This window comes from Salvelinus namaycush, chromosome 3, assembly GCF_016432855.1.
Source record: "Salvelinus namaycush isolate Seneca chromosome 3, SaNama_1.0, whole genome shotgun sequence".
Taxonomy (NCBI): domain Eukaryota; kingdom Metazoa; phylum Chordata; class Actinopteri; order Salmoniformes; family Salmonidae; genus Salvelinus; species Salvelinus namaycush.
Genome location: NC_052309.1, coordinates 20,254,268 through 20,274,445, shown reverse-complemented (window position 1 = coordinate 20,274,445; position 20,178 = coordinate 20,254,268). Strand labels below are relative to the sequence as shown.

At 42.9% G+C, this 20,178-nt stretch overlaps 1 protein-coding gene across 1 annotated transcript in view; it reads left to right on the top strand.

Moving 5' to 3' along the window:
- The first annotated feature begins 2,462 nt into the window (after positions 1 to 2,462).
- The window catches only part of LOC120045062 (roundabout homolog 1-like), a 184,996-nt gene continuing 167,280 nt past the window's right edge, over positions 2,463 to 20,178 (top strand). The window contains exon 1 of the mRNA XM_038989902.1: positions 2,463 to 3,060. Coding sequence (XP_038845830.1) covers positions 3,000 to 3,060 — 61 coding nt within the window. The 5' untranslated portion in view covers positions 2,463 to 2,999. The remainder of the gene's footprint in view (positions 3,061 to 20,178) is intronic.

The window sequence follows — 20,178 nt, the reverse complement described above, 5'->3', positions numbered from 1 at the left end:
GCTCAACCACTGTCAGCCCACCTCTCCTTACATCAGTGGGCCCAGGCGTTATGATGACCACCTGCGCCCCTCCCTCTGCCTTCTCCCTTTTCGGGCAAGCATGTCGCTTATGGCCAACATCCCCACACTCAAAACACCGTTGACTACCCGTACTAGCATAAGCCATATATAGTCTATTGTCATACTTGACTTTAAACGATATCTCTAAAGTCTGCTCTGGTGAGTCCAAAAACATAAACACCTGTCGCCGAAACGACATAACCTGTTTCAACGCCGGGTGTTTGCAACCCAACGGAACAACCTTAATTGAGCTTGCAAACTTCCCAAAGCGCAATAACTCGCGCTCCAATAGCTCATTTGGAATAAACGGTGGTACATTTGAAATAGTTACCCTTGTTGACGGAGAAAAAAGCGGCGTAACTTGAATAAACATTCCTTTAAGAAGTACGCCCTGCTCAACCATACGATCAACAAGGCGCTCTTCTTTAAGAAATACCACCACCGCTTTGTTCATCCGTGACGCATAAGCAATATTCTCATATCCTACCTTCTCTCCTACGGCGACCAGAAACTCCTCCACCGTGACAGTAGCTTCAGTAACACACCTAAAGCCGTGCCGAAGTGACAGGGACGGCATTCCAATTCGGGAAGCCATCCCCGCCAAAATCAAGGTAATTTCGATACGAAAAAACCTAAATACTTAATTCTACCACACAAAAAAAATATATAATAATCTTAATCATGCACAGAAGAAACCAAAGAATGCCACCAAGAAAGAGAAAACCGAAAGAAAGTTCTGAATATCTAACTCTACACAACACACGCACTCCCTCGATCATACACTTCCCAGCATGCACCAAACACTCCCAGCATGCAGAGAGAGAGAGAGAGAGAGAGAGAGAGAGAGAGAGAGAGAGAGAGAGAGAGAGAGAGAGAGAGAGAGAGAGAGAGAGAGAGAGAGAGAGAGAGAGAGAGAGAGAGAGAGAGAGAGAGAGAGAGAGAGAGAGAGAGAGAGAGAGAGAGAGAGAGAGAGAGAGAGAGAGAGAGAGAGAGAGAGAGAGAGAGAGAGAGAGAGAGAGAGAGAGAGAGAGAGATTATACGTGTCTCCTTAGTCAAGTACTTTTGCAATGAAGATAGTCTGGCATCCCCCTCAGCCACGAAAACATGTCATATGAGTTACCATGTAGGGAGGCAGGATTTCAACTTTGCATTTGATGCATTAGCTAACCATTGATTGTAAGGTTGTTTCTCGAAAGGGCATGAAAGAGAATGTCCTCTTGTGATGAATTTCTTGCATCCTGCAAGTCAGCCAGCAGAGGGTGGGCTTGCGCTGGTCATGTAGCAAGCCAGAAAGAAAGGTTGGGATTCCACTTCTTTCGGTTCTTACAATAAACCCATCAAGCCCTCAGGAAAGAAATGTATCTTTATTGACACTTATCAATAGTAAAAAAATATATCTTATTTAGTTTATTTATTAAATATTTTCTCAGCATGCCACTTTTTTATCACATGAAAACCTGAAGCTTGTATTCATATAAAATGAGCTTTTAGTGTAGCCTATTCCTAGACCCCCAAAATACTCCAATGCATTTGAAGTAGCCTACATTCAAATTCATGCAATGGACTTGAAAATGAAATGGTCATTCTGTCTGATGTGCCATTCGCATAGTGAGACAAAGAGGTCACTGGGTCGATTTGCAAATCTTCTTATAGATTTAATTAATGATTTAGAGAAGTGCAACACTGCTCCTGGCTAATCTCTTCAGAAGTGAATTTTAATTGGCTTATTAGGATACTATTTTGTGCCCAAGCGAGCCAAGCGAGGATTTAAAGGGCACATAAATGCAGGCACCTATGGCGTGTGAGACCTTGGTTCACACGGTCGTTTTGAATACATCTATGTCTCCCAGTGGGGTAAACGATGTCGTGCAGCCCCTTTGACTTTACATTGAATAGAAGGATGTAAGGGAACAAACAGCACCTTGTCTTTCAAACAATCCCTTTCACTTTATTAAACCCACACAGGGGACATCATTGGCTGTTGTTTCACTTTTCTTCTGCTGTTGTTTGGGTAGAGAACAAATGTGGAATACTGTTTTTTCATCACTTTTTGTTTAGCAAGTAGACGAATTAGATTTTTTTATCAATTTGGTTAGACACATTTAGCATAGTTAGATAATCATTCAAAATACACTTAATTGAAATTAAATTAAATCAAAGTAGCCTAATTAAGCAGGATGCGAGTAGCTTTGGCTGACAACAATCATAATTGAGTAAAATAACATTCGTGTTAGATTTAGGTTAACTTTTGGAGTAAACTAACATAGGCCTAACATAATAGGTAGCCTAATAAATTCAATGTAGGTTTCCCGTGTTAAAATAACCTCTATGGAAAACCCCGTCATGGAGTGGGAAGAGTGGTGCATACAGTACCAACATACAACCCTCACTGAGCGCACGAAGCACGAAGTCGGGTGAGCCCTGGCAGTTTAGAGAAACAACCTCAAACAGGCTACTGAAATCAGAAAAGTTACTAAACTGAAGTTGAACGTTTGGATTTCGGACTCTGCCATATCACTCATACGAAAGAAAACTATGCCAAAGTGGAAATAATATTTGATCACAGATGAATTCTGCTAAAACTTCAGCGTTTAGTCTTGGATTTACGAAGCTCACTCGGATCCGAGAAGCCCAGTTATGTGAACGATCTCGTAGGCAACCAGCATAATGTGACCGGGAGGTTTGATATGAGCTATCAATAAATGATTGTATTTGTGTAGAGAAATACCAATCGTCCCGCACGGAGTTATTCGGTGACTGGCTCTCACCATAGGCTACCCCAGCGCAGCGGACAGGCACAGAGAAGAGAGAGCAAGACGGCGTGATAGGCTGTTTCAACAGAAGAAGGAAACAGAACATCTATGAAAACAGAACAGAACATCTATGAAAATACTCATTTAGATTGAATACAATTCGTTTCCGTCCTCTGCTGCTTTGGAATGATGCCTGCGCGTTCTGTGGGTATTTACTTTCTACTCGGATTTATTCACATTTGTTCAGGTAAAGACAACACTATTTCACCTTAGTTGACTTGGGTTTTGACTTTATATTTTAATAGTGATGTTCCTGTAATATAATAGCGTATTTTTATGTGCTCTTGCGTTCATGAGTGTGTGCTTGTGTGTGGGAGTGAGAGATGGCATGGGTGGGGTAAGTTGATGAGTATAGACTGACTTGGCTATACACTTTAATATCATGCTTTGGTATCTGTTTCATCCTTTGACATTGTGTGTAAGAATTGCCATGTGGCATAAACTGGTCCTTGACCCAGGCAGCCTGTCTGATTTATTGCCTGACTGCTGACAGGAAGTGCCCTTATTGCTCTAGCTGTTTAAAAAGGTGTACTTATGAATCACTGCCATTCACATCAGCACAGATCCAGATATTAAGAATGAGACCATGTCCTCATTATATTGTTTTAGTGCCCTGACTCTGTGCTTTCTGCTGGGTAATCACCTGTCAGGGTGCCAGTTTTGCCACTATCTGGTGTTATCCTTAGAGTCAATGTGATAAAGATTGTGTTGTGTGTGTGTGTGTGTGTGTGTGTGTGTGTGTGTGTGTGTGTGTGTGTGTGTGTGTGTGTGTGTGTGTGTGTGTGTGTGTGTGTGTGTGTGTGTGTGTGTGTGTGTGTCAGTGTGTGTGCCAATCTTCTGAAAGCACCTGAAATCCTACCCTTTCAAAGAGTATCTTAAATAATCCCTCTCCTCACCTGAACCCCCCCCCCCCCCCCAAAAAAGACTAGCAACTTTCCTGAACCAACACTTGCACTTGAACCCCCCCCCCAACACACACACCCTCCTCGCTCTGATTTTGCAGATTTATTGAGGAAAAGTGTGACAGAGAAATAGTTGTTATAAGGCTATGATCATAATAATCTTCAGGAGTAAATCAGGAGGGGAATGTGAAAAAGGGGCTGACCAACCGGTCAAAAGGGCTGACCAACCGGTCAAAGGGGCTGACCAACCGGTCAAAGGGGCTGACCAACCGGTCAAAAGGGCTGACCAACCGGTCAAAAGGGGCTGACCAACCGGTCAAAGGGGCTGACCAACCGGTCAAAGGGGCTGACCAACCGGTCAAAAGGGCTGACCAACTGGTCAAAGGAGCTGACCAACCGGTCAAAGGAGCTGACCTGCCGGTCAACACACACTCTCTGTTCACAGAGATCAGTAGTGGAGCTGGTTAATGACTAACAGTAGAAAGAGGCCCAGGTCAGTGGACAGATAGATGCCTAATGATGTCCCATTAACAGCACAGCTAGTTTGAACAGGTGAGGCTTTTGTACAGACTGATTTTCCCACATTGATATGACTTATCATCTGCTAACACTGTTAGGGATTTCTGACATATATACACACTCTCAATACACAAACCCCTTGCCTCTTCTGTTTGTTTGTGAATGAAAAAACTGTACTTAGCTATATGAACAAGGAAACATACTTATAATGGAGTTATGAAGACAAATGGTGTTTGAGAAACACTGATATGAGTATGTTAGATGGCAGCCCATTATCGGCTATATGTGTCATAGCTGGATTGTGTTGAGGAAGTGCTAATGACAAAGGGAAATCCACTAGTCAATGCCCCTTTTCAAGCTGGGCTGGTGTGAGTGTAAGTGTGAGTGTGTATGTTTGTGTGTGTGTGTGTGCATGGCCTCTTTAGCATCCCAGATTACAGGGACGCTGGAGGTAATAGGCCCATGATAGCCCAGAGGCCTGCTGTGCTGCATACCATCCCTTCAAAGTGGTCCCTGTTTACCAAACAGATTGTACTCAGGTGTTTCACGCCATAGCTCTGCCCACCCTACTTGGACAGGTATTTGAAGAATGCTACCTTGTCTTGTCTCTCCCACTCCACAGCACATCAACAGACAAGAGAACCGACGACCATTAAGTACAACACAATAGACCTGTGCAGGTGTTGTGCCCAGAGGGCCTCTCAGACACCATACAGTAGCTTTGTGTAGCTGCCTTGCCTATAGGACAACCCTGCTATCACACTCCCAATCCTCTTCTCAATGCTACATCTGGTATTGTAATTAAGTAATCCATAATACTGTAAATGATGCCCATTAAAAGCAGGTTCCTGCAGGAAAGGATTTGTTCCCCAATAAATCCTGATTATGCCTCCCTGGAGTGACAACATGATGCTAAGCTGCCTTACCCCCAGTCCCACCCCTCCCTCCTCCTTCCTCCTCCCTCCTCCTTCCTCCCTCCCATGTTTTTAGCAGCCAACATTCTCCTTAATGAATGCTCTGTAAACACTCAGCCTTAAAATAGGAATCTTTCCCAAGAGAAACACATACAGTACCAGTCAAAAGTTTGGACACACCTACTCATTCAAGGGTTTTTCTTTATTTGTACTATTTTGTAATTTGTAGAATAATAGTGACGACATCAAAACTATGAAATAAAACATATGGAATCATGTAGTAACCAAAAAAGTGTTAAACAAATAAACAAATATTTTAGATTTTAGATTATTCAAAAGTAGCAACCCTTTGCCTTGATGACAGCTTTGCACACTCTTGGCATTCTGTCAATCAGCTTCACCTGGAATGCTTTTCCAACAGTCTTGAAGGAGTTCCCACATATGCTGAGCACTTGTTGGCTGCTTTTCCTTCACTCTGCGGTCCAACTCATCCCAAACCATCTCAATTGGGTTGAGGTCGGGTGATTGTGGAGGCCAGGTCATCTGATGCAGCACTCCATCACTCTCCTTCTTGTTTAAATAGCCCTTACACAGCCTGGAGGTGTGTTGGGTCATTGTCCTGTTAAAAAACAAATGATAGTCCCACTAAGCACAAACCAGATGGGATGACGTATTGCTGCAGAATACTGTGGTAGCCATGCTGGTTAAGTGTGCCTTGAATTCTAAATAAATCAACTACAGCGTCACCAGCAAAGCACCCCCACACCGTCACACCTCCTCCTTCGTGCTTCACGGTGGGAAGCACACATGCAGAGATAATCTGTTCACCTACTCTGCGTCTCACAAAGACACGGCGGTTGGAACCAAAAATCTAATTTGGACTCATCAGACTAAAGAACAGATTTCCACCAGTCTAATGTCCATTGCTCATGTTTATTTGCTCAAGCAAGTCTCTTCTTCCTATTGGTGTCCTTTAGTAGTCGTATCTTTGCAGCAATTCGACCATGAATGTCTGATTCACGCAGTCTCCTCTGAACAGTTGATGTTGAGATGTGTCTGTTACTTGAACTTGTCACAACACAACTGATTGGCTCAAACGCATTAAGAAAGAAAGAAATTCCACAAATTAACTTTTAACAAGGCATACCTGTTAATTGAACTGCATTCCAGGTGACTACCTCATGAAGCTGGTTGAGAGAATGCATTGAGTGTGCAAAGCTGTCATCAAGACAAAGGGTGGCTACTTTGAAGAATCTCAAATATAAAATATATTTAGATTTGTTTAACACTTTTTTGGTTACTACATGATTCCATATGTGTTATTTCATAGTTTTGATGTCTTCACTATTATTCTAAAATGTAAAAAAAATAAAGAAAAACCCTTGAATGAGTAGGTGTGTCCAAACCTTTGACTGGTACTGTATATGTTTCCCTCCTTTGAATTTCGTTTTTTCTGGACTGTTGTTTCTAAGACTGCTTGTTATGTTGGGCTTGTGAATGAGTAAAATTGGTTTGAGATAATAGACTTGTGTCCAGACCTTGTTTGGCCTTTAGACTCTCTCAACCATACAGTAGCTGGGTCATTGGGGTGCCAGATATCTCCTTCTGAATGAGGTCAGAAGGCAGTGTGAGAGGAGAAGGGAACAGAAAAGAACGGGGTTAGAATATGCTCTGTCATTTGCGTTTCCAGAGGGGAGGAGAGCATGAAGACACCTGGCCTACCACTGCCTGGATAGATGAGCACAGGTCAGAGTTCACATGTACCTGAAAACGCTGGGTAGTTGACAGTGACACAGTGACACTCCCATGCTCCTGACAGAGGGACATCCCACAGCCCTGTGTTGTGACACCGTCAGTAATAAAACAGCGTGGAGTATAATGGACTAATACAGCTTGATGATTAAGCTGACCTGCATGTCATCCTGTATGCTAATGAGTCTCCCTCCAGTCTATTTGACGCTGACAGTGATATGCTGTGTTCCTCCACTAATGAGACTCCTATTTGATGATGAGGCTGACGGCTGGGCCATCTTGTGCTCTAAAGAGTCTCCCTTTGATATCCCTGTTCATGAGGGACTTGTCAGTTTCCTTCTGTTCGTCCTCTGGAACAAGGAACTAATGAGGGAGAAGCAGCCGAGGCCAGTTTGAATGGAATGTGTCTCCCAGCATGTATTTTATCTATTCCCTCTCTCTGGATTCCATCACCATGTGATATAAACGACTGAGGCTTTAAAGAAGAGGGAAAAAGGGAGGGAGGGAGGGAGGGAGGGAGGGAGAAAGGGAGACATAGAGAGAGAGACAGGGAGAAAGAGAAAAATACATGGAGGAAGAGAGATAGAGAGGGGGGAGTGGAGGGAGGGAGGGAGACATAGAGAGAGAGACAGGGAGAAAGAGAAACATACATGGAGGAAGAGAGATAGAGAGGGGGGAGTGGAGGGAGGGAGGGAGACATAGAGAGAGAGACAGGGAGAAAGAGAAACATACATGGAGGAAGAGAGATAGAGAGGGGGGAGTGGAGGGAGGGAGGGAGACATAGAGAGAGAGACAGGGAGAAAGAGAAACATACATGGAGGAAGAGAGATAGAGAGGGGGGAGTGGAGGGAGGGAGGGAGACATAGAGAGAGAGACAGGGAGAAAGAGAAACATACATGGAGGAAGAGAGATAGAGAGGGGGGAGTGGAGGGAGGGAGGGAGACATAGAGAGAGAGACAGGGAGAAAGAGAAACATACATGGAGGAAGAGAGATAGAGAGGGGGAGTGGAGGGAGGGAGGGAGACATAGAGAGAGAGATAGGGAGAAAGAGAAACATACATGGAGGAAGAGAGATAGAGAGGGGGAGTGGAGGGAGGGAGGGAGACATAGAGAGAGAGACAGGGAGAAAGAGAAACATACATGGAGGAAGAGAGATAGAGAGGGGGAGTGGAGGGAGGGAGGGAGACATAGAGAGAGAGACAGGGAGAAAGAGAAACATACATGGAGGAAGAGAGATAGAGAGGGGGAGTGGAGGGAGGGAGGGAGACATAGAGAGAGAGACAGGGAGAAAGAGAAACATACATGGAGGAAGAGAGATAGAGAGGGGGAGTGGAGGGAGGGAGGGAGACATAGAGAGAGAGACAGGGAGAAAGAGAAACATACATGGAGGAAGAGAGATAGAGAGGGGGAGTGGAGGGAGGGAGGGAGACATAGAGAGAGAGACAGGGAGAAAGAGAAACATACATGGAGGAAGAGAGATAGAGAGGGGGGGTGGAGGGGTAAAACGTGTGTATAATCACCCCCTATAGTGTGTTTTGTAGAGTTCTCATATCCTCTCCTCGGGGTTGGAGTTGGAGCTGGCTCATTCATGCTGGCTGAAGAAGTCTGCTCAAATGGTTGTTTGTTTAATAGATGTCAAGTCCCCTATATTGGGGTTCTGAACCGGTTCCGACTGACATTTTGGTTTACAAAGCGCTCTGTGAATGTCGTAGGGTCCCGTGCATTAGTGCCAGAAAGCCCCATCGGTTTGCTCTCCACTACCAGTCTCTCAGCAGAGCTGACTTGAAGTATCATGTTTCAGACCCCATATTTACATGAAAGGGGGCAGTCTTGCAAATCCAACAATTGTGGTTTCATCTCGCTGTGATATTCTCAGCCGGATTTAAAGCTCTCAGCATGAAAAAATACGAAATTATCTCATAGATTTGAACGACAACCACTTTCTCATGGTCATAGACTGACAAAATCACTTCATGCTTAAAGCTGAAGTTGTAACGAGTCTGCTCATATTTGAATGGTGTCTCTGTGCCACTCAGTGGACGTTCTATGTCTATGTCAGTTATATGAAATTGTGCCAATATTGTACTGTCACTAAGTATGATCATATTTATTTTAGTTCTAAGAAATGTGAAATCTTATTTAAATTTTGATTGTTACTATATTTAGAAAGTATTTTAGGTATTTCAAGCACTATTGTCCCACTTGTTGAATAGGGGGAAAAAAACATATTTGATTTTTCGTATTATCATATTATTTCTAATATGTACTTGAGCTTGTGTCCTCAAAAGTGAGTACACCTCAGGAATGTATAACTATGTTTAGCAGAAAGGTGGTTCCAGACCTTTCTAAAACATTACCAGTTATTGTTTATGGCCATCTTATGAAAAATAATAGTTTGCATATGTCTGTTTGTGCGGAAATCAACATTTTGCCCTATCATTCAAGTTAAAAGGACATGCACACAGCTCAAGCTAAATGTAGCATTCAGTCATTCCTCTGTGTTCTTTCTCTCTCCTGCCGGCAGCAATCTTGGCACAGCTTACTCCCTCAACCACACCGTAATGGTTTTTAAAGCAATTTGTTTCCTTCTCTTTTTTGGGGTGGATATTTTAAACCTGGTTTGTGATTTATGTTTGAAGTGAGTTGGCTGTGTTTTTGTTGAGAGTTGAGCTGGAGGTGACAACAAGATCACATTGTTACCTTTTTCATACCTTGTCATAACGCACAAACTTCCACATACACAACACAGTGATCTACAGTTAACCCATACCTTGTCATAACGCACAAACTCCCACATACACAACACAGTGATCTACAGTTAACCCATACCTTGTCATAACGCACAAACTCCCACATACACAACACAGTGATCTACAGTTAACCCATACCTTGTAATAACGCACAAACTCCCACATACACAACACAGTGATCTACAGTTAACCCATACCTTGTCATAACGCACAAACTCCCACATACACAACACAGTGATCTACAGTTAACCCATATGAAAATAAAGCTGTGACAAATGGACCCTGTAAGCAAGGTGTGTTGCCAAGCCACTAGAAGAGCCCTCACTGAGAACTCTGCTCACTAGGAACACTTGAATACCTGAGAAAGAAATTCTATCACCCCAACAGAGAAGACTAAGACCTGCAATAAACCACAATAAAACCACACCGTTATGCAACTGTCACCATCCATTTGTTTTCACTGCTTGCTTGGTCGGTCTCGTTCATGCTTTATTGGTTTGTGGCTCAACAAAGCACAGCACAGTTATACAGTGAATTTAGAGGGAATTTTGCCGTGGAGTATTTCTTGTTGTCATTATCTGAGTTATTTCATGTCTTTCTTTCCCATACTAATAAATGTATCCTCTTTCATTCATTGACAAGTTGTTTGAAATATCTGTTGTGTGTTTGGATGTGGGTGTGCATGTGTGTGCATGGGTAATGGTGTTTGTGTGTGCTCGTTTGTGTGTGTGTGTGCGTGTTGTCAGAGTTGTGCTGAAAGCAGTGTTTCCTGATTGCTTTCCTTGTTTACGTGCTGGTTTCCTGGGGTGCTCAGTGAGCCTTGGCCGCCAGCCTGGGGCTGAGGAAGACACGGAGGGCTTTAACAAGTGCCTCTGGGGCTAGAGGTCAGAGGTCATCACACCTCCACACACACACACGTATTCACGCACTCACGCAGGCGTACACACGCACACACTCCTAGGTTTTTGTGGCGGATCAGCGCCTGCCCCAGAGGAGTGCCTGGAATGTGTGTGTCTGAATTATGTTCTTGGCCTGGGGCATGGAGTTCCCCTCCACCTCTGCCCACTAGCCTCCCTCTCCTCCTTCTCAGCCTCCCCCTCCCCCTCTCCCCTCAGCCTCCCCTAACCCCTCCTCCCCGTCAGTCCACGGTGCTGTGAGGCTTCAGACTGTTGCATCCTGGGACCTGAGGTGAAGCAGAGAGGTCTCTCCCTAGAGGACCCTGTCACTGACCCTGAACCAAACAGGCAACCATCCCTCTGCATACCATGCTGGTCTGTTGTTTTAGATAGACCATCAGGCCCAAAGCTAAAGAATGCTAAGGGTCTTGTGGGCTATTTGTTCTATCTCTACCAAAGCTTCCTGTCCTTCTGAGGTGTCCGGCCTCAGCTGTGTGCTCAGTGCTGAGGGAGAGCGAGGTCAGTTTTGGATAATTGGTCCTGTAAATAAACGCTGCTTAGTTTTTTCTCCTGCCCATGGGTTTGTATGTGGTTGAGATGAGGAGAGATCCCACGTGTCTGGCCCTGGAGTGTCTGTTTACTTTGGCTTTCCAGCCAGTGTCCTCCTCCTCCCGCTGTAAAGCTATGGAGACAGGGAGTGTGTGGAGAGGGTCAGACAGCTGGTTTCACTCTCAACTGGCTTTAAAAAGGGTCTTTGTGAAAAACACATTTGGAGTGCATATTATGCTGTTATGACAAGGCATCATGGTTGCTAATACCCCAGTGGGGTTTTTACCAATAAACAAGGACCTAATACTGACCTGTCTTATATTGTATTATTTTTAGAGTGTCAATACCAGCTTTTCTCTGAGTAGAATGTGGCTGAATACAGAGTGGAACCCATTGAGCAGAGCTGACCTAGGTGGAAATGTTTAATCATATAAAAGCCTGTTCCTCTCAGCCCTAGTCCATCTCCCCTAGCTGGTCTCCTGACTACCCCCACCCCCTCCCTAAAAAAAAATCGCTCTCCACCCTCTTCTCGGTGGGAGTCCAAACAGAGCCCTCAGGACGGCCCTACATGTCTTCATTCTCTTTAATACCCCAGGATTCCTGATGGTCTTCTTGACGTCAGCCAAACACTTACCAAGATAAGACTATTGGGCTGCTTCCAACTCTGGGTGGGAGGGTTTATGCATAACCCTGTATGTTTACAGAAGAAATCGCATATAATGTGATAGGGTTGCATGCCACATACCCTTGGCACCTAGAGACAAGTAGCTCTCTCCTCATCAAACAACATAGTTTAACCCAGCCAGGTGTCAGCTGCACAGAACCCACCTTGGCAGCTTGACTCATAACTAGCTTCATATGTTGCTCTCTTCTTGTCCTCCCTCTCCACCTCCTGCCATACCCTTCCTGACGGCAACGTTACGGGACTCCGACAACATGCTCTCCTCTACTGTCTAGGGCCAATTAGCACCCACTGTTCTAGGGCTAACCTCAGTAGGAATAGCTCCCCCAACCTACATTATCACAAACCATCCACCTGCCCCAATTGAATTTCAATGTGAAATGAGCTGTATTAGATAGTCAATGGTTAATGGAGGATAAGGTTTGTGTGGGCAGCCAGGTATGTGTGGGAGGAATTATGTTTTCAAAGGACAGCTGTAAAATGCCATGGTGATAGCAGGACAAAGGTTGCTGATATTCATTTGGCTCTGTGTCAACTCTCTTAGTTTCATAAAGGTGTCTATCGATTGATTGATTGAATATGAGATCTGATCAATACTTTTCTTCTGGATTTTTCCTGTTCTCTTGCATTCACACATGGACACACAGAGGCACACACACAGGCACACACACAGGCACACACACAGGCACACACACAGGCACACAGACACACACACACACACACACACACACACACACACACACACACACACACACACACACACACACACACACACACACACACACACACACACACACACACACACACACACACACACACACACACACACACACACACACTAGTGATTAGCTTGGCTCTTTGAATAATTAAACGCAGGATTAGGACTAATCAGGATGTGTGAAACAGCTCAATCTTGTTAGGGAGGATAGGCAAAAAATGGGCATTATCCCTGTACCACACACCCATTCCTCCTGCTCTCTCCCCCACGCTCAGTCAGTCATTAGTGACACACCAGATACACAGTTCAAAGCTTTCTAGGGAAGACTGAATCTTAATGAATAGCTTTCCCATCAGCGCAGCTTTCTTCATAAAGAGTCCAAAACTCACTTAATTGGCCTTAATTTGCGGATCTATGATGAGCCAGTATCTGTAATGCTGGGGGCTGGTATCCACTGATAAGCATGTATATTGAGTCAGGCTGAAGGCTCCAATAGTTCCCATAATTGTTTGGGATTGAACACCCCCCTGCAGTATACCTGGCCTTGCCCCACTCCACCACTCTTAGCCTAAACATCAGCAGCATGTGACCATGCCACTCTCATCTGAATGAGTAAGAGAGAGAGGGGTCCGGATTGGTCAGTGCAGTGGTGAGATCTCTGATAAAGAATACGCTGAGATCAGCTTGTCAATGTGCATCAGGGACACTTTTATATTAGATTTAGACAGGATTCTGCTGGGTACATTTTTCACTTTAAAACCCATGAATTAACATTTTAAGGATTCAGTACTCTGTCTCTGTCATTATGTAGTTCCCATGGAGTAAATGATAAACACCGTGAAGAAGTCAGCCTGATTCACAGTCTTGGTATACTGTAATTGTAAACATTCTTCTATTGTGTTCGGAGCTCTGTGTTCGGCTTGGCTCCTCCATTGTGGTTGCTTGGTTTACCAGGCCTCAGGCAGTGGTGGTTCACTTCAACCGGATGGATAGATGGATAAACCATCATGGCTCCAGTCCCAGAGGCTGGCCTCATTCTTCGTCTGGTCTGGTCTGGGCTCAGCATGGCATGGTTGGTATGCTCCCCAGTCCCTCTCCATTAGGGGTGTGTTTAAATGTTTAAACGTTAAAACATTTCAATTCATTTGGGATCCTTAACATCAAGAAAAAACCCATACCCAAAAACAATGTTTGTTTTTGTCACGATCGTTATGAGACGAATGAGTGGACCAAGGCGCAGCGTGAAAGAAAGACATCTTCTTTTAATGAAGACAAACAAACACTTAATAAATGAACACAACAACAAACGATCGTGAAGCTAAAACGAACTACGTGCACACATGCAACATAGACATAGACAATAACCCACAATCACCTAAAGCCTATGGCTGCCTTAAATATGGCTCCCAATCAGAGACAACAATAAACAGCTGTCTCTGATTGAGAACCAAACCAGGCAACCATAGACTTTCCTAAACCTCTCTACTGAACACAATCCCATACACTATACACAAACCCCTAAACAATACACACACCCTAAACTAGACAAAACACACAAACATCCCATGTCACACCCTGACCTAACTAAACTAATAAATAAAATCAATATAACAGAGGCCAGGGTGTGACAGTTTTCTTATTTATTTCACAAAATAAAAAACTCAGTATAGTTATCACAAAATATATTATTTTCCATGTTATACAGTGCCTTCAGAAAGTATTCACTCCCCTTGACTTTTTCCTAATTATGGTGTGTTAGTGATAGAATTTAAAATGTCAAAGTGGAATTATGTTTTTAGACATTTTTATAAATTAATAAAAAATTAAAAGCTGGAATGTCTTGATTCAGTAAGTATTCAACCCCTTTATTATGGCAATCATAAATAAGTTCAGGAGTAAAAATGTACTTGACAAGTCATATAATAGTTTGCATGGACTCAATCTGTGTGCAATAATAATAATATGATTATTGAATGACTATCTCATCTCTGTACCTACCCCACACTACAATTATCTGTAAAGATCCTCAGTCGAGCAGTGAATTTCAAACACAGATTCAACCGCAAAGAGCAGAGAGGTTTGCCTCACAAAGAAGGGCACCTATTGATAGATTGGTAAAAACATAAAAAGCAGACATTGAAAATCCCATTCAGCATGGTGAAGTTAATAATTACACTTTGGATGGTGTATCAATACACCCAGTCATTACAAAGATACAGGTGTCCTTCCTAACTCAGTTGTCAGAGAGGAAGGAAATTACTCAGGGATCTCACCATGAGGCCAATGGGGACTTTAAAACAGTTACAGAGTGTAATGACCGTGATAGGAGAAAACTGAGGATGGATCAACAGCATTGTAGTTACTCCACAATACTAAGCTAAATAACAGAGTGAAGAAGAAGCCTATACAGAATATAAATATTCCAAAACATACATCCTGTTTGCAATAAGGCACTAAAGTAAAATTGCAAAAGATGTGGCAAAGAAATTACCTTGATGTACTGAATACAAAGCACAATGTTTGGGACAAATCCAACACATCACTGAGTACCACTTTTCCTATTTTCAAGCATGGTGGTGGCTGCATCATGTTATGGGTATGCTTATCATCGGCAAGGACTAGAGAGTTTTTTTAGGATAAAAATAAATGGAATAAAACTAAGCACAGGCAAAGTCCTAGCGGAAAACCTGCTTCAGTCTGTTTTCCAACAGATACTGGGAGACATTCACCTTTCAACAGGACAATAACCTAAAACACAGGGCCAAATATAGACTGGAGTTGCTTACCAAGACGACAATTAATGTTCCTGAGTGGCCTAGTTACAGTTTTGAATTATATAGGCTTGACAATATATGGCAACACTTGAAAATGGCTGTCTATCAATGATCAACAACCAACTTGACAGAGCTTGAAGAATTTTCAAAGAATGTGCAAATATTGTACAATCCAGGTGTGCAAAGCTTTTAGAGACTTACCCAGAAAGACTCACAGATGTAAAACACTGCCAAAGGTGATTCTAACATGTATTGACTCAGTTAAATATTTCTGTATTTCATTTTAAATACATTTGAAAAAATATATATAATAATACAAATATTTTCACTTTGTCATATTGGGGTATTTGTGTAGATGGGTGATAAAAAATATATTTATTCAATTTTGAATTCAGGCTGTAACACAACAAAATGTGGAATAAGTCAAGGTGTGTGAATACTTTCTTAAGGCACTGTAGCCTAATTAGACGATAAGCTATAAATGCCTGGGGGAAAGATGTAAAATGTAAATAATACCAGAGGAAGAGGCAAACTTTAGGCTACTTTGGTGAATTTGCGAGGCATGCAAAACAGATTACCAAGACATATGTGCACCACATTTTTTCTGCCTGCCCCCTCCTCTCTCTCCCTTGCGCTGGTTCGCCTGGGGCGTAGTCATTACGCAGATTATGTTGCTAAACGTTTCTTAAACGGAAGCAAACGGAACGAAATAGGGAGGGACCTACTTGAATTTGTCCAATATATATATATTTTCTGTGATTAGTCAACTATTTTGACTAATAATTACACCCCTGCTCTTTCTCTTCGCTAATGATTCAAGTGTGTGTCCAGTCTTCGGTCTTGTACTTGTAGAATATCCTAGACTATTCATTGATGATTAACCCTGCTTTACTGAAGTTGCGAGACATTGCAACCAAGAAATTGCAAGCTATATATTCCATTGCGTGACACAGCTTTTGATTGCCGATAGATAGGCCTAGTGCATGGTTGTGACTGTCTGCCTGGTGGCCGACCTGCCTAAACTGTGCCCCTCTCTCTCCGTCCCTCGCTAGCATGCTATAAAATATGTGTGTTTGTGTTCGGCAACTAATCAGTCTCCTCCGTTCCAAAAATACTGAATCTGAGGAGTCGATTCCTTGCGTAATGGGAGATGGGAAATGGGAGATGACACCGGGAGTCGATGTGCAAGGGGTTTGAGGAATCAATTATTTTGGAGTCAACTCTCCAACACTACATCATTGTTAACAGTTAGAAAAATGGCAGAGAAAGAAACGCGACAGCAGTGAAGTCCTGTATGGCAATATTTTGAGAAGTTATATGAGAAGGAAATGCTAACTGTGCGAGGTGGATTTGAGGTAATGTAATGATAGTACAGGTGCAATGCTTAATAGAGGTCGACCGATTAATCGGAATGGCCGATTAATTAGGGCCGATTTCAAGTTTTCATAACAATCGATAATCGGCATTTTTGGACACCGATTATGGCCGATTACATTGCACTCCACGAGGAGACTGCGTGGCAGGCTGACTACCTGTTATGCGAGTGCAGCAAGGAGCCAAGGTGAGGTGCTAGCTAGCATTAAACTTATCTTATAAAAAACAATCTTAACATAATCACTTGTTAACTACACATGGTTGATGATATTACTAGTTTATCTAGCTTGTCCTGCGTTGCATATAATCGATGCGGTGCCTATTAATTCATCATTGAATCACAGCCTACTTCGCCAAACGGGTGATTTAACAAGCGCATTCGTAAAAAAAGCACTGTCGTTGCACCAATGTGTACCTAACCATAAACATCAATGCCTTTCTTAAAATCAATACACAAGTATATATTTTTAAACCTGCATATTTAGTTAATATTGCCTGCTAACATGAATTTCTTTAAACTAGGGAAACTTCTCTTGCGTTCTGTGCAAGCAGAGTCAGGGTATATGCAGCAGTTTGGGCTGCCTGGCTCGTTGCCAACTGTGTGAAAACCATTTCTTCCTAACAAAGACCGTAATTAATTTGCCAGAATTGTACATAATTATATCATAGCATTGAAGGTTGTGCAATGTAACAGCAATATTTAGACTTAGGGATAAAACATGGAACGGTTCCGTATTTCACAGAAAAAATAAACGTTTTGTTTTCGAAAAGATAGTTTCCGGATTTGACTATATTAATGACCTAAGGCTCGTACTTCTGTGTGTTATTATATTATAATTAAGTCTATGATTTGATAGAGCAGTCTGACTGAGCGGTGGTAGGCAGAAGCAGGCTTGTAAGCATTCATTCAAACAGCACTTTCCTGCATTGGCCAGCAGCTCTTCGCTGTGCTTCAAGCATTGCACTGTTTATGACTTCAAGCCTATCAACTCCCGAGATTCGGCTGGCAATACTAAAGTACCTATTAGAACATCCAATAGTCAAAGGTATATGAAATACAAAGGGTATAGAGAGAAATAGTCCTATAATAACTACACCCTAAAACTTCTTAATCTGGGAATATTGAAGACTCATGTTAAAAGGAACCACCAGCTTTCATATGTTCTGAGCAAGGAACTTAAACGTTAGATTTTTTACATGGCACATATTGCACTTTCACTTTCTTCTCCAACACTTTGTTTTTGCATTATTTATACCAAATTGAACATGTTTCATTATTTATTTGAGACTAAATTGATTTATTGATGTATTATATTAAGTTAAAATAAGTGTTCCTTCAGTATTGTTGTAATTGTCATTATTACACATATATAAAAATTGGCCAATTAATCGGTATCGGCTTTTTTTGGTCCTCCAATAATCGGTATCGGTATCGGCGTTGAAAAATGATAATCGGTCGACCTCTAATGCTTAACCATCTGAAAGGAACGAATCGTGAGGCCCAAACCATTGCTGGCAGCTGCATTGTGAATTCAGGTGGAATTTATACATTTCTTGTAACTTTTTTACAAAAATATATTGGGGGAAAAAGGCTGTTTAAACCTTAAGAAATGTTTTCAATTTTTCACATCCCTACTCTCCATCACATCAATTCAAGTCCCATTAATGAACCAGCTCCTGTTCTTCAGCCACTCCACCTAACCTGGCTGAGTTAAACCTTCAGTCTTAGTGGGTGTGAATGACTAAGTCAAGGAGAAGAGGGGCCTCAGTAGCGCTGGCTGTTTGAGTACAGTAGAGTAGAGTACTGTGCCCTGAGGGCTAACCTTGTTATCATAGAGAGAGGACATGCCGATCTTCAGCTTAATTAACCAGAGGTTGACCTTGTAATGCAGCCTCAGCCTTTGCCTGCCTGCCTGGCTGCCTGGCTGGCTGCACTATCAGAAGTCAGTCTCCTCTCCTAGGAGAGCAGCACTCAGTATGGACGGACAACGCATCATTTGGAAGCTTCTAATGAAGGGCTGGACTGATGGCCGATTTCATTAGTGGGGAAAGAAGATTACTGTAGTTACTATACAATGTGGGAGTGATTGAGTTAGTGTGTGTGTGTATTGGTGTGGGTGTAGGCCTATCCGGTTTCTGTCTACCATGTGTGTGTTCTAAAATGTGTGTGTGTGTGTGTGTGTGTGTGTGTGTGTGTGTGTGTGTGTGTGTGTGTGTGTGTGTGTGTGTGTGTGTGTGTGTGTGTGTGTGTGTGTGTGTGTGTGTGTGTGTGTGTGTTATAAAGCGGGTGTGCACAGAGCATTTCAGGTCGAGAGTGAGATAGGGGCCAGGACCAGGGTTGTCTGTTTGGTTTGTTCAGCAGTATGCACCTGAATGCCACAGATACAAAAGACATCAATACTTATCTCTCATCCATGTTCTGCAGTAAGCTGATGATGAAGGTTATTGTTTCTCCTTAGCAGTAGAAGCCACAGTATACTCCGTTTGTCTCTCTCAGACTGGGTTGCAGTACATCCAGAGCCCTTCTCTCTCTACCTGAGAGTAAAAGACAGAGTTGAATAACAACCACAGCATGTGACGATCCGCCAGCACCTCCACTGCAGAGGCGCTCAAACTGCTACTTTAAGCTAAATTTGATGCCTTTGTGACTATCTGAAATTGAAACCTTACCTCATCGGAAGAAATTGCTCCAGGGTGATAGAGAGAGGATGGGTGGGATGGAGAGGGGGTGTTGTGTGGTAAGGGTGGGGATCAGAGCTGTTGAGTGGTGCTGTCTTTGACGGCAGTGGTCTCTGGTGGTTGTGTGCGAAGATAATGAACTCATGAGAGATCCAGGCGGAGGATCAGTGGCTGTGTGGATGAGCTCTGTGATAAATGGGACATCAGATAGTCATTCATCTCACTGACATTTTCTCCCATTTTGCTCCGCACCACACCTTGCTTTACTCTGCTCAGCAGCAACACACCTCGGTTTCACCTCGGAACATTTAAACCTGCAGTGTGTCTGACACACACAATACTGTACATTCATCCACTACTGCTGTTTATGATCAAGGTGAAAACATAATTTGTACGTTTGATTATATTTTTTGATTCATGGCCTCTGCATAATTGCAGAGCTGATGGGAGGTTATGCAAGGTCGCATGGCTGCTACTGTATATGATGAGTGTCCTGCAGTGAACAGGTCATTAACCTTTAATCCTATCCCCTCTAGCCACATGGTGTCCACTCCATCCTCATCTATCACTGAAAACACCCACTGCTGTTTCTCTGCACTCACACATATATCACACATGTGCCTTCAACAATCCCTCAATTCCAGCTTGCAGCGTTCGAGGGTAGAGAGAAAGAGAAACGTGATACAGTAAGAAATGTCATCTAGCCAGGTTAGAAGACCTGAGGGGGTGATTGACATTAACAGAATTCCTGTAGAATTCAGGTTGGGTAATTATAGTGCTCTAGGAATGACTGTTC